The sequence below is a fragment of the Bos indicus x Bos taurus genome, chromosome 17 (genome assembly GCF_003369695.1).
Source record: "Bos indicus x Bos taurus breed Angus x Brahman F1 hybrid chromosome 17, Bos_hybrid_MaternalHap_v2.0, whole genome shotgun sequence".
Taxonomy (NCBI): domain Eukaryota; kingdom Metazoa; phylum Chordata; class Mammalia; order Artiodactyla; family Bovidae; genus Bos; species Bos indicus x Bos taurus.
In genome coordinates, this window is record NC_040092.1 from 62,398,882 (window position 1) to 62,414,125 (window position 15,244).

At 42.8% G+C, this 15,244-nt stretch overlaps 1 protein-coding gene across 4 annotated transcripts in view; it reads left to right on the forward strand.

The window, feature by feature from the left end:
• ARHGAP10 (Rho GTPase activating protein 10) overlaps positions 1-15,244 on the forward strand; it is a 376,879-nt gene that overhangs the window by 140,365 nt on the left and 221,270 nt on the right. For all 4 annotated transcript variants that reach the window (XM_027513410.1, XM_027513409.1, XM_027513413.1 and 1 more), the window contains 2 exons: positions 4,005-4,106; positions 12,865-12,975. In XM_027513410.1, coding sequence (XP_027369211.1) covers positions 4,005-4,106; positions 12,865-12,975 — 213 coding nt within the window. The remainder of the gene's footprint in view (positions 1-4,004; positions 4,107-12,864; positions 12,976-15,244) is intronic.

Here is a 15,244-nt window from a genome sequence, read left to right on the forward strand (position 1 = left end):
AAATTTTATTTAATTTTTAAACTTTACATAATTGTATTAGTTTTGCCAAATATCAAAATGAATCCACCACAGGTATACATGTGTTCCCCATCCTGAACCCTCCTCCCTCCCCATACCATCCCTCTGGGTCGTCCCAGTGCACTAGCCCCAAGCATCCAGTATCGTGCATCGAACCTGGACTGGCATCTCGTTTCTTACATGATATTTTACATGTTTCAATGCCATTCTCTCAAATCTTCCCTCCCTCTCCCTCTCCCACAGAGTCCATAAGACTGTTCTATACAACACTGTCTCTTTTGCTCTCTCATACACAGGGTTATTGCTACCATCTTTTTAAATTCCATATATATGCGTTAGTATACTGTATTGGTGTTTTTCCTTCTGGCTTACTTCACTCTGTATAAGAGGCTCCAGTTTCATCCACCTCATTAGAACTGATTCAAATGTATTCTTTTTAATGGCTGAGTAATACTCCATTGTGTATATGTACCACAGCTTTCTTATCCATTCATCTGCTGATGGGCATCTAGGTTGCTTCCATGTCCTGGCTATTATAAACAGTGCTGTGATGAACATTGGGGTACACGTGTCTCTTTCCCTTCTGGTTTCCTCAGTGTGTATGCCCAGCAGTGGGATTGCTGGATCATAAGGCAGTTCTATTTCCAGTTTTTTAAGGAATCTCCACACTGTTCTCCATAGTGGCTGTACTAGTTTGCATTCCCACCAACAGTGTAAGAGGGTTCCACCGTTTAAAAATCATTGAGTCTTTCAGCTGTTCTAGAAAAATCAGTGGAGCGGCCTAAATACTGGGCTTATAGTTCCACATGGCAGAAGTCTGCTGGGGTCTGTCATGGCTGTCTGCCTCTCTCTGTAATACAGATGTGGGCTGGCTGGCGAGCCCTTGCCTCCACTTTTCCTTACTGACTTTACTTCCAGCTTGACCCAGACTCACTGGAGTAATGCTGTTTCAAAAACAGTTTTCATTGTAATAATTTGATCCTTGATAGAGCCTTTTGTGTCATATTACTCTATTTTAGTTTTTTATTGAAGTATGCTTGCTTTACAGTGTTTTGTTTGTGTCTGCCGTACAGCATTGTGAATCAGCTATATGTATACACATATCCCCTTTCTGGTGCCCCTCCCTCCCCTCTCTAGGTCATCACAGAGCACCAGGCTGGGCCCCCTGAGTTATATGGCAGCTCCCGCAAGCTGTCTGTTTTATATATGGCAGTGTATATATTTCAGTGCTACTTTCTTGATTTGTCCCACCCTCTCCTTCCTAATCTGTCTCCACAAGTCTTTTCTCTATGTCTGCACCTCTATTCCTGACCTGCAAACGGGTTCATCAATATTTATTTTTCTAGATTCCACATATATGTGTTAATATCCAATATTTGTTTTTCTGACTTACTTCAGTCTGTATCACTTCAACTGATTCAATTTTGTTCCCTTTTATGGCTCATTTATTTTATATTTCTGTGTGTGTGTGTATATGTGTATATATACACGTACATATATATATCTGTATACATCCATATGTGTGTGTATCCTATATTGCAGTGTTGAAGAAAAGACTCTGTTCTTTATTGAATGCTACTTGAACACAGCCCCTTTTAAACTTCAGAATTAAGTGCCCAAAGTCATATGAGTACAGAGAAACAGAATATTCTATAGAGACACTGAGGAAAAAAATGCAAAGAGAGACAGTTATCTGAGTCTTCAGATTCAAAACAAAACACAGCAGCATTTGTATAGTGTCATACCAAAGATGAACAAGTGTATTTTCACTCAAATCGGTGGGCGTGATGTTGTTTCTTGGCTAGATTCTTTCTTCACAGAGGCTCGATAGCACCATTTTCTTTCATTCCAGACTTAACCCACGTCCTCATTTACATACCCCACTATTTCCGCATGGGCTGGGCGTTTTGACTGCCGGCTGTAGCATCGTTGCTTCCTTTGTCCCCTTCTGTGATTCAGATGAAATCAAAGGAGTAAACACGTTTTCAGTATTCTCTGAATACTCATCTGCAAAGATAGTAAGCATTTTTAACCACATGATGTTGTGTTGCCGTGTACTTGTGGTAAATGCAGCTGTGTTACCTCCATTCCCGTCTGGTTTTAAACCTGAGAAACTGATGCTCAGAGAAGGCTGTGACCCCGGGGGCAGAGCCACAGGGTCATAGCGGCCACTGGAACCTGCGTCTTCTGACACCTAATCCAGTGCACACTGTATCGTATGAACTTGTAAAAATAGTGGAGACTTTAAAGTAGTGGCCATATGTTCCATTTAGTTTATTTTCTGTTAGTCATTAACATCGTATAGGAAGTACGTCATAGTAAAAAGCAGAAGAGAGAGAGTAACCATGTAATATTAATGCGTTAGGCATAAAAAAAAGCTGTAAATTAAACCTAGGGCATAAAGGAAAAAAATGCCTCCATTTCAGTGAAAGTTTGACCATTCTCATGTATAGGTGAACGGTAGGATTACAGAATTTTAGGATTGGTTCTAAGAATGAACTAGGACAGAACTGAATTCCTGATTTCTTTTTTTTTTTTTTTAATATTTTAGGTTTTATGACAGTGTTTTTTTTTTGGCCACACCACACAAGGGCATGTGGGGGCTGTGTGGGGTGTTAGTTCCCAGACCGGGGATGAAAGCCTCACAAGTGTGGAGTCCTACCTAACCACTGGGCCACCAAGGAAGTGCCCTGATCTTTTAAACAGAACAACTAAGGTTTTATACTGTTAAGTGTTCTGTTTTGTTTTTGCCCTTGAAGATGTGAGGCTAGTTGGTAATTAAACTTGAGGTAGAAACGGGAAGCAGCATCAGTTCTGAGTCTTGTGCCGTCGTCAGCGTGGGGGTTAATTCAGCCTTTGGGTGAGCGGGCAGAGCTTCATTCCCAGTGTCTCACACGGTCTGTAGTCCCGTGGAGTGAAAAAAATGATGATAAATGCAGAGAAGTACAATTTTTGTGCTTTATTTACCCCTTTTGCTTAATAGGAAGATCATGCCAGAAAAAGCTGGGACAGTTCATTACTTTTGACTTCATAAAATAGAAGCTGGAAAATAGGGAAGGGAACGTTCCTTTCTAGGAGGCCTTGGAGAGTTGGGGAGAGTCTGACGTTAATAGAAACATTTTGACAGCAGGAGAACATCACGTGAGCTCACTGGTGCTCAGAAATGTTTATGAAAAATCTACTTATGTTGGCAGGCAGTTTTAGGGGAGGTTGTCTCCGCCGTATTAAAAAAAAATTGGTTCCTTGTTTTCTCTAAAAGCTACTCTAGCAAAAGGAAAACAAATACTATTTCTTGGCAGTGCCTGAGAAATGTTTGTAATGTTAACCAAAGGATCTCAGTAGAAGTATGTCAGTATTATTTTAGGCCCTGTGGACCTATTGATAAATATTCTAGACAGTGTTACAGAAATCACTGCTGAAATTTGGGTAAGTAGTTGACATTTCTGATCAGAGGATTTTATTGTTATATTTATACTAGACAATTAGGGAAGATTTTTTTCCCCAAGATATGTGTTTTTTTCCCCCCTCCTCCTAATGGCGATTGTAAATAATTTTTAAATGTAGATCAAAACTTACTCAGTTTTATGTGAATTCCATTTATATGCCAAAATCTGTAGCAAATTTGCTTTTTTAAGCTTTATGGTCTTATTATGTTTTCATCCTAAAAAAATTTTTTTTTTTAATGGACAAGTGAATGGCATTAATTCCAAACACTGATAGGTATGAGGGACTGAAAATAACAGGCTAGGAAAAAAGTTCATTAAAGGAAAAAGCAAAAAGGTAAGTGACTCTTCAGTCCAAATGCTGTCTTGATGATTAATAAACAATGGCCTGGCTGCAGAATGATTTTCCAGATAACTTTTTCACACTTCATGGTACTTTCTTTTTGGATATTTTTCATATTTTGATCTTCCTAGTAGATTGACTGTATACGCCTTTCCCCCGCTCTGTTTAATCATACTTGTCTATGTTTTTCTTATTTGTAGGAAGAAAAAAAGAAGTTTGACAAAGAGACTGAAAGGAACTATAGCCTAATTGATAAACATTTGAATTTATCAGCAAAAAAGAAAGACTCACATTTACAAGAGGTATTGTTTTTATTTTTCTTTTAACTTGTTTGTAAAATTTAATAATCAGTGCATGTCTTATTTTTAATGAGCTTTTCTTTTGAAAATGTTTCATCTAGGTTTATTAGAGATGGAAAAAATGACTAGGTATCACCATGAATTTTAAAAAAAAAGCTCTTTTGGAATAAGACAAAATAAGATCTCATAGAGCGATTAATGCAGTGTGGATTCAGAGTGTTAGAAGGTTTGGTTCTGAGTATATTTTCCCAGGAACAACCATTTTAACTAGGATAACTGAGAAAAGATATATTATTTTCAGGAATAGGTTATTAATTAACTTTCAAGATGTGTTGAAAAAGTGAATTGAATAAGCTCCTATACCATTTGGCTTTTATGTGAAGGCAGAATTAATCTTACCTAACGCTGAAGATTCAGGAGTTTTTCAGCTTCTTTGGAAAGAGAGCATCTGTTTTACTTGTGTTAATAGACTTGTTTCTTTTGGAGGGAGCCATATGTAAGGAGAAAGGAATTTATATCTTCTGTCTCGTTTTCGCTTTCTGTTTTTTTCTACATTCCCTGCCACTTGTTTTTCCTCACTCACACCCTGGAAATTCAGTTGTTTACAATTTGGAACATATGCTTTCCTTAAACATAATGCTGTTTTCATCCCACAGAAGTGTGACTTCTTCCCCGTGCATTTGTTTATTTTTAAACACATAAGGGATCCAGGCGTAAGGTGCCACTATAATAGACACTTGGTGAAGTATCATCAAAATGACAATGTTGTAGAGTAAACCTGGGTTGTGTTGAAATGTTACAGATTTAGTTGCAAACGCTGTGTGTATGTGTGTGGCTATGTTGACATGAACCACATGTTGCATCTTCTTTTGTCTCTGTAATGTGATTGGCCGATGTTTACATGGTGTTTGGTGGTCTGTAGAAGAGAAAGGCCCTTTTGTACCGTCTAATCCTGACTACAGTACTGTTTGCAGGCGGTCCTGCATTCTCTCCTTTTCCATATTGTGCAGAAAGCCATGCAGTTGCTACACGTGCTCCCTCACCTCCTGCCCTCTGGCAGTTTTGAAGGGACAGCTGTTGCTCGTAGAGGCTCTCTTTATGCCAGCAGTTTTCCACTTCCTGTTCTACTTGATCCCTGTTTCCAGGTATCCTGATGGGATTTCCATGCCCCAAGTCAATTTCCATCTCCACCTCACTCTCTAATTAGATATCATTCTACCTGTTGCTAGGGCAAAATCTGTAACGTCATCCTTGGCTTTTTCTCTCTTAGCCCATCTACTCAGCCTAGGTCTTCTTCAACTTCAGGTTATTCTCAGAATGTGGCCAGTTCTCCTAGCCTGCAAACCTGTCACTCTGGCGCAGGTGGTGGGCATTTCTCACATAGGTGACTATAGAAGCCTCCCGGCTTTTTACTCAGGGATCTCTACAGTTTATTTTCGTTTTCAAGTTATTTTGCATTCATTTATGTGTATATGCATGCAGCTTTCTCTGTGGCTCAGACTGTAAAGAATCTGCCTGCAGTGCAGGAGACCGTGGTTGGATCCCTGGGTCTTAAAGATCCCCTGCAGAAGGGAATGGCTCCCCAGTCCAGTATTCTTGCCTGGGAAATCCCATGGACAGAGGAGCCTGGATGGACTACAGTCCTGGGACTGACTCAAGGAGTCAGACATGACTGATGACTAACACTTTCACTCTTTCTTTATGCACATGTGCATGCATGTTACTCTGTGTAATGACAACACAGGGATCGAATCCCTGTCCCCTGCATTGGGAACATGGACTCTCAACCCCTAGACTGCCAGGGAAGTCCTCTTACGGTTTATTTTCTATATGGCAGCAGAGTCAGCCTTTGTCTTGCTCTTCATCTCCAAATGCTCCTAGAAGCTCCGTCAGAGGCCCCCAGTCCACTCCGCCTTCTCTCACCCCACATGGCAGCCTCATTCTGGCTTGGCTCCATGGCTTAGGGCCTCAGTGCTCGTCCTTCTGCCAGATCCGCATGACTCACTTTGCAAATAGTCTTCCAGATAGTCTCCTCTCAGACTTCCCCTGAGTGGAGATGTTGTATCTTATTTAGGGTGCCTTCCTTACTCTGCCTTTTTTGTTGTTTTTTCTTTTTCTTGCTCTTACAACCATTTGACTCATTACGTATTCAGGTGTGGGCTTTCCTGGTGGTTCAGTGGTAAAGAATCCACCTGTAAATGCAAGAGGCATGAGAGACTCAGGTTCGATCCCTGAGTCAGGAAGATCCCCTGGAGTAGGAAGTGGCAACCAGCTCCCATATTCTTGCCTAGAAAATTCCATGGACAGAGGAGCCGGGGGGGCTACAGTCCCTGGGGTCACAAAGGGCTGGGCCCGACTGAGCACACACGGTACATTCGGGTCTCATGGCTTCTTTCCCTGGGATGTCAGCTCCTTGCAGGCAACAGCCTAGTTCTCTTCAGCACTCTGTCCACAGTGCCTAGAATAAGACCTGTCGGGGAGCAGGCACTCATGAATACTTATTGAATGAACTAGTGTGAAGATTATGAGCTAGACCTTCAACAATTTCATCATTCCCAAAGATAATTAAACATTACATTGGAAATTTGAAGAGACCCTCAAGATGAATCATTTTAGTTTTCACTTAAATTATATATTCTTGGGTCTTTCCTGGTGTTCCATGGTTAAAAGACTCTATGCTGTCCATGCAGGGGGCATGGGTTCGATCCCTGGTTGGGCATCTAAGATCCCACATACTGAGTGGCATGACCAAAAGGATTCAAAAAAATTACATTTTCTTTGCTGTTTTGATTTGTGTGCTCCTTTCAAATGTACAGAACCCCACTTGACCGAGCTTTCTGTTGCAAGAGTGAATGCCTTACGGATGGGGATGCTCCTTAAAGGAAAGAAGGTTAGATGTGGCTTTGGCCACTTCTGGCAGTGGCTAATGCGTTGCTGATCTTCAGTAAATTGAGTTGAGGTGCTTGAGAGATTAATAAAGGTTGCTGAGAGTGGTACTGAACAAAGGCGTGTGTCCTTGTTATCAGCTGTTCTTTCCTCTGGTTTCCAATGAAAATCACAGGAGAGAATTGTGGCCGACAGCAGGCTGGCAGTTTTGGTTTATTCGGACCTTTGCCTCTCGCTCTGTATTGAACGGACACTAGCTTCTGCTCCATCACACCCCCAAATTCTCAGTATTACTGTCTGTACTAGAACAGTAATTGGATATTTGAGAAAATTCTTCGACTGCTGATATTTGAACTGTATTTTTGTTTTCTTATGGCAGCTAAAAATTAGCACTTGCCCTCTGCCTCTTTAGATTAAATTCACTAGGCAACCTCTGAGGCCCCGCTCCCAGGCTGTATTCCACATTGTGCCCCCATTAAAACTTGACTCACAACTCTCACATCGTGCATTTTTTTTCCAGTTGAGTACTCAGATAATTATATTTCCGTAAGTATGACCAGAGAAATAGATCCCCTGAAGATCTTTGTGTGAGGGATCTATTCCTGTTATGCGTATTTACAGCAGGCATGGTCAGAAGTGAAATTGATAATCTATTTGAAGTTATATGTTTAAAAAAATGACTTTTGCTTGGTATAGTAAAAAGTATAGTCCAGATGTGTGTTTTTCAATTGCCACCAAGCAATGATCTCAGTTCTGGCACTACCTGGAAATAGCGTCAGATCCTGCAGGTTAAAGGCTCAATCCTACAAGACCGCCCTACTGATGACTGGCAGATGCCAGCTATTATATATAGAATGGGTAAACAACAAGGCCCTATTCAGTATCCAGTAATAAACCATAATGGAAAAGAATTTATATGTGTAACCAAATCACTTTGTTGTACAGCAGAAGCTAACACATTGTAAATCCACTGTACTTCAGTTAAAAAAAAAAGACCGCTTCTAACACCAAATCCTGGTGTGCTTCTGATTGACTACAAAGAAAAGGTTCCTGTGGCCCCCTCTTCCTTGGGTTTGATTGATTTGCTAGGGCAACTCACAGAACTAGGCGACATTTACTTAAGTTTACCAGCTTATTATAAAAGGTAATCTAGGGGATTCAGATGAGCAGCCAAGAGGAAGAGGTGCACAGAACTGGGTCCAGAAGGATCCCAGGTGCTGAAACTTCTGACCGTGTGGAGCTGGGGTGTGTCACTATTCAGGCAAGTGGATGGATTTACTCATGACCTGAAATGAAGTCTGCCAGATATTTCTCCAGTAAAGACAGGTTTATTCAGGATCAGAAGAGAGTTGCTGTTTGGGGTCTCGCAGCCATGGTGAGCCAAGGGCACGTTCCCACCTGATGCATGAAGGAGATCCCCTTGATTGTGAGGGACCGGGAGTTGAGAGGCAATAGTAAACAGAGGCCATGGCTTTTCTTGGGCTGAGTCCTGGCCAGGCGAGAAGAGTCATCTTCCTTCTTTCTCTTGGGCTCTGTTGTCGTCGGAAGCCATGAGTGCTCCCACTCTGGGGACCCAGCTCTGTTTAATTGAGTTTTCTGTTTACTGATTTTTTACATTGCTAACCTGGAAGCTTATGAACCCGTGTTCAGGAGTTGCTACAGAACTTAATCTGTAGTGCTTACCCCTTCCTGAGGGCCAGTGGGTGGGGCCAAGGTTCTAACCTTCTGATCAGTGCAGCCTTGGGGCCCCCCAAAGTCACCTTATTAGCACAAACAGGAGTGTTCTCACTCAGGGCTCCTTACAAATGACAGCAGGCACTTCCCTCAGTCAGGAAATTCCAAGGGTTTTAGGAGATTTGTGCCAGGAACCTGGGACAAAGACCAAATACATTTCTTCTTATACCACTTATATAGTGATTGCCTTTCAGACGGAGTCAAGCTAAAGGACTGTGCTGCTGGGTGTAATTTGAATGTCTGTGGTGGTGGCGTAAATGATGGGTTATCTACAGTCCCAGGGATTCTGGTGATAAGATCTCTCCGTGCCTGGCACAGCAGTTCTGAACACTCAGAACATTAGGAGGCTGTGAATAGAAGCTGAGCAGTGATACAGGAGCACAACCAGGAGAGAGAATCCACTCAAAAAAAAAGAAAACGACCTTGGTAAATGTGATCCTGGTGAAATTTTCTTGAAAGGCATCTCCCATTAACAATAGCATGAAAGATTCACCCTTAAATCCCCCATAGCTCCATTTTAGTAAATACTCAACACACTTGCATTGTTTTTCCTGGGAGTCGTGCCTGTTAACTGCTGGTGGCTGAGCTCAATCTCTGGTCATTAGAGGCATAAAAAAATCATGATTTTTATGAGTATTAGGTAGAAAATTTGGCTGAATAAGAAACATTTTGACTTAGTCATGTTGGCTAAACAAGTAGTCACAATCTGAAAGTAGAGTTCTTTTTTCGGTGGAAATTATGAGGATTTCCAGGAGGAGAGAGCATCTCAAAGTGATCCTAAGAGACTGCTCCGAGGAGGCGGGGAAGGGAGTCAGTATATATAGAAGTTTGTAGCAAGGTAGGGGTGGTGGGAGGCAGTCTGTTAATTAAGGGAAGCCAGATATCTCAAGGAATTTAGCATTCTTATATGTATGTTGTTGTTCAGCTGCTAAGTTGTGTCTGATTCTTTGCAACCCCATGGAATGTAGTAAGCCAGGTTTCCCTGTCCTTCACCACCTCCCAGAGCTTGTTCAAACTCGTGTGCATTGAGTTGATGATGCTATCCAGCCGGCTCGTCCTCTGTTGTCCCCTTCTTCTCCTGTCTTCAATATTTCCCAGCATCAGGGTCTTTTCAAATGAGTCAGCTCTTCCCATCAGGTGGCTGAAGTATTGGAGTTTCAGCTTCAGCAGCAGTCCTCCCAATGAATATTCAGGGTTGATTTCCTTTAGGATGGACTGGTTTGATCTCCTTGCAGTCCAAGGGACTCTCAAGAGCCTTCTCCAGCAGCACAGATCGCATGGATCACAGCCGTGTCTTCTGTGGGTGGGAAGACGCAAGTGTAGGCACCCATTTAATTCATTCCTTTCACGCGCCTCTCAGCTGCCTGGGGCCGAATCCTGCTTCTTGATTGTTCATACCCTTAGTGTTTACCGTATGTGTGTGTGTTAGTCACTCAGTCATGTCCAACTCTTTGCGACCCCACGAACTGTAGCCCACCAGGCTCCTCTATCCATGGAATTCTCCAGGCAAGAATACTGGAGTGGGATGCCATTCCCTTCTCCAGGGAATGTTTACCATAACAGGTGGAAAATGTGACGGATGGCTGCCTCCTATGCTTTCTTGGCATCCCCCCAAGCCCCTCAGCATACTTAGCCAATGGCTGGTGCATAGCTGGTATGGTTTTCCTGGGCTCAGAAATTTACATTTGAAAGGCTGATGTTTACACATACAGCAGAAAATATTTCATTTCAAAGTAGGACGCATTTATTATATTTAAACATTAATTAAAAAATGATACGCCAAAAAATTATTACCTGTTACCTTTTTTTCCCCCCAAAACTTAAAATTTTGTTGTGGTAAAATATAGCAGGTGAAGTGAAAGTTGTTCGGTTGTGTCTGACTCTTTGCGACCCCATGGACTACACAGTCCATGGAATACTCCAGGCCAGAGGGTGGCCTTTCCCTTGTCCAGGGGATCTTCCCAACCCAGAGATCGAACCTGGGTCTTCTGCATTGCAGGCGGACTCTTTTCCAGCTGAGCCACAAGGGAAGCCCAAAATATAGCAAGATATGATTTTAACTATGTTCAAGGATATCGTTTGTGCAGTGTCATTAAATACAGTCACCCCCACATTCCAACTCCTAAAGGCCTAGATACGGAAACTCTGTGCTTCCCACTAAACTGTGACTCCCCAGCCCTCTTCCCTCCGGCTCCTAACCATCATTCTACTTCTGTCTTTATCAATTTCACTCTCCCAAGTACCTCATGGAAGAGCAATCATGTGGCACCTGTCCTTTTGTGATTGGCTCATTTCATTTAGCATTGTTGACTAAAATAAATGTAAAACGTTGTGAGTTGAGAGTTGTGAGGAAGTTTTATTTGGGGCAAAGTGAAGAAATTTTATTTGGGGCAAAATGAGAACTATAGCCTGGGAGACAGCATTTCAGATAGCTCTAAGAAACTGCTCCACAGTGGTGGAGGGAAGGTCAGTACATATGTGATTTTGTTGAAGGGGGTGTGCGTGCACTGAAGCATGTGTTTTTTTGTGTGGAAGGTTTCTGGTAGTTTTGTGAGGGTGATTGCTAGTCGCGAGGAGCAGACATCTCCGTGAAGGATTTTAGTGCTTTTCTAGATAGGAAGAGATACAAGAATTGGGCTCATAAAATCAGCTCCTGAAAATACGTAGCTATCTGAAGACCTGTCCTGGCAGTTTTTCCCAGAGCACAGAGTGCTTCATTTCTGCTCTCTACCCTGAACTCCTTTTCAGGGGGTTTTGATGGTCAGTAGCTATGCAGCTCATGATTTAGTGCTTGTAGAGGTACAAGGCAAGTGCCGTCATGTAGTTGACATGTTAATGTCCTGAGGCTTCTTCCATGTTAAGCCAGGTGCCGGAATTTCCTTCCAGTCTGAGGCTGAATAATATCCCATTATCTGTGTAGACCAGATTTTGATTATCCCTTCATCTGTCAGTGGGCACGTTGGTTATTTCTCCCGTTTCGCTGCTGTCAGTGTGGGTGAGCAAGTATCTGTTTGAGTCCCTGCTTGCAGTTCCTGTGAGTGTATACCCCGAAATGGAACTGTTAAGGTCGTATGGTCATTCTGTCTTTAATTTTTTTGTAGTCATGGCAGCTGAGTCATTTTGCATTCACGTCGGCAGTGTACAAAGCTGTTTCTCTACGTCTTCACCAGTACTTCTCGTTTTCTGTTTTGTTCTGGGGATAGGTCTGTTTTTTGTTTGTTTTGTTTTCGATAAGCGTGCAGTGAGTGTGTACACCACAGTGTAACCTGTGGTTTTAATTTGTATTTCCCTGATGGTGAGTGATGCTGAGCATCTTTCCATGTGTTTAGATATGGCCTCTTTGGAGAAATGTCTTGGTGAAACCTACATGATGCTGAATAGGAAATGTTCTGAGGGCCAGAGTTTTCTCCACTGTTCCTCTGTGGAGCCATCGCCTCTCCCAGTGCCTTTCTAGTTAGACAAGAGAACGGGTAACCTCTTTTTGGAATAGTCTCCCGGCCATCTGGTGCCTGCTCGCTTCCAAGGGATGGGCATGTTGAGGGCGTAGGAGCGTGACTACCTGCAGATGGGCGTCAAGCCCAGCCTTGCCTGGGAGCCAAGTTCTTGCACAGGGGCTGTTGCCACTTCTTCACCTGCTGTTTTCACTCAGGAGTGCTGTGGCGACTGGAATTTGTTCAGTCCTCCTTCCCAGGCCGCTTCATGCTTAGGCGATTTGTTAATGGAAACACTGTTTGTGTAGTTCGGAGTCTGTGTGTATGGTTCCAACTTGCGTGTTAGTTGTGGTTGGGGTAGGTTTCTCGTGAAGAGCGAGACTGCGTGATGTTCGGTCCTTAGGAGTCAGCCTCATCACAGACATGAGCAGGGGTTGGCAAACTACTTCTGCAGACAGTCAGATACTAATAAGTATTCTACATATTTGAAGACCATGAGGTCCCTCTTGGGACAACTCAGTTCAGCTGTCGTAGCAGGGAAGTCCACATCGAAGATACGTTACGGAGTGTTTATGGCTGTGTCCAGCACAACCTCCTTTAGGAAGACAGCTGGCCATATTTGGCCCACAGATGGGAGCTTTGCAGACCTTGGATAAAGAGTTTCACATCACACCATCTCTAATCTGACTGCCTCCTTTGTTTTAACACAGGCAGATATCCAAGTGGAACAGAACCGGCAACACTTTTATGAACTGTCTCTTGAATATGTGTGTAAGCTTCAGGAAATCCAAGAAAGGAAGAAGTTTGAGTTTGTGGAACCCGTAAGTATAAACAGCAAGCTTCTCTGTGAGTCAAATGTCGTGATAGAGAATAGGAGTCTGTTTCTTTCAAGGTCTCATTTATGGTTGCTACAGGCCGTGATGCATAAGCACGACAAGATGTCGTAAACTGTACACAGCGCGCCCAGGTCGCTGTGGAGTCAAAATCCCACCACTGAGTAGCGGTTCTTGGCCTTACTGTGCAGCAGTGGAATGAGGATTATCCCTTTTGCTGCATGGCCGCAAGGACCCTGCAGTCAGGTGCAACTTCTCCCATCCTAGTTGTGATTCCGCCCTTAGCAAGAATTCCCATGAAGTTACTGGAATATGAGTGAGCGTGGGGGTGTTTATGGGATAATCTTTATTCTACCTAACTTTGTTTCTAAGGCAAGTGCATCCATCCAAACCTTGGTACTTTCAACAATGACCGGTAACAAGTTATTTCTAATACAATTCACGCTACTTAGCAATAGCTCAGTTGGTAAAGAATCTGCCTGCAGTGCAGAAGACCCCACTTCAATTCCTGGGTCGGGAAGAGCCCCTGGAGAAGGGATAGGCTACCCACTCAGTGTTCTTGGGCTTCCCGTGTGGCTCAGCTGGTAAAGAATCTGCCTGCAATTCAGGAGACCCCAGTTCAATTCCTGGGTTGGGAAGATCCCCTGGAGCTACCCACAGTATTCTGGCCTGGAGAATTACATGGACTGTATAGTCCACGGGGTCACAAAGAATCAGACATGACTGAGTGACTTTCACTTTCACGCAACCTAAATTAAGAACCAGTATGCAGAACATTTGAAACTACTTTGTGAGTTACTCTGACATTCTTCACACTTATTTTAGAAACACGTGATTTTCATTGGTGCTTATGTAGGTGTACTCTGAGAGCTTCACTTATTTTTATGTTAATGTATCTATGAATATATGTCTTCTGAATCAGAACAAAGGATATTTCATACTGTGGGTTTTAGCAAAAAAAAAACAAAAAACACAAAAAACAGATATACACTGAGATCCATGATTCTCAAGTCACTTTAATTTTAATATAGTCGATATTGCATGTGATTAAAATAAAAAAGCTTTACTGAGGTATAATTCACATGTCATACAGTTTAATTATTGTATGTACGATGTTGAGAAACAAACTGAAGAACCAAGTAATTGTTAATGAAAAATGAGCATTGGTGGAAGCTATGTTCCAGTGGAGTAATGGAATTACCCTAAGTTAAAGAGAAAACCTCCTTCAAGCTTTCTTCTTATGAGAAATCATAATAATGGCCTTTTTTTTTTTTTTTTTCTGGTTAACATTTACAGTGCTCTGCCATTGTTTAGGTCATTCTAAGCACTTTTCTGTGATTGTGTGTGGATTCCACACAGTACTCTATTAAGGAGATATTTTAATTATGCCACTTAGCAAATGTAGACATCGAAGTAGAAAAATGTCAGCAATTGGCCCCAGTGGGGAATTGACCTCTGCTGGCCACTGGACGTCAGAGTCCCAAATTCCTCAGCACTACATGATGTGACATTCTGAAGACGGTGGATCCCGGGATTTCCTGAGCTCTCACCTCTAATCATTCTCACTGTAGATTTGCTCACACGTGGAGCAGAGGCAGCTGCCCTCTGGTCAAGAGGGTCGGGGGTTTGTAGGAAGCTCGGGGTTTGATGACTGCCCTGCCTTTGCACTCTCTGCCTCAGTCATGGAGCATCTTTGTCAACAACAGAGAGGGTGCCCTACACTGGGTGCCCTTTGAAAGAGCTTTTGACTCTGATCTGTATTTCACTTTCCTTATAGGTTCTATTGGCCTGTAGGGAAGAGGTTTCATTTTAAATGAGTATAGGGATTCTCTTGATTAAAAAGGACAAATGAGGGCTTTCCTGATGGCTCAGTGCTCAAGAATCCACCTGCCAATGCAGGAGACATGGGTTCGATCCCTGGAATGGGAAGATGCTACATGCCGTGGAGCAGTGAAGCCCGGGGGCCACAACCGTTGAGCCTGTGCCCCAGAGCCCGGGGTCCGCAACTGCTGAGCCCACGTGCTGCCAGTACTGAAGCCCGTGCACCCTAGAGCCTGTGCCCTGCGGCGAGAGAAGCCTGCACCCCACAACCAGAGAGTGGCCCATGCTCATCGCAACCAGAGAAAAGCCCACACAGCAACAAAGAACCAGTATGGCCAGACATAAATAAAGATCTCTTTTTTTTTTTTTTTTAAAGAAAAAGGACAAAGGGGTGATGTAGAATTCCATTTCTTCTTACAGCATACTATAAAAGCTA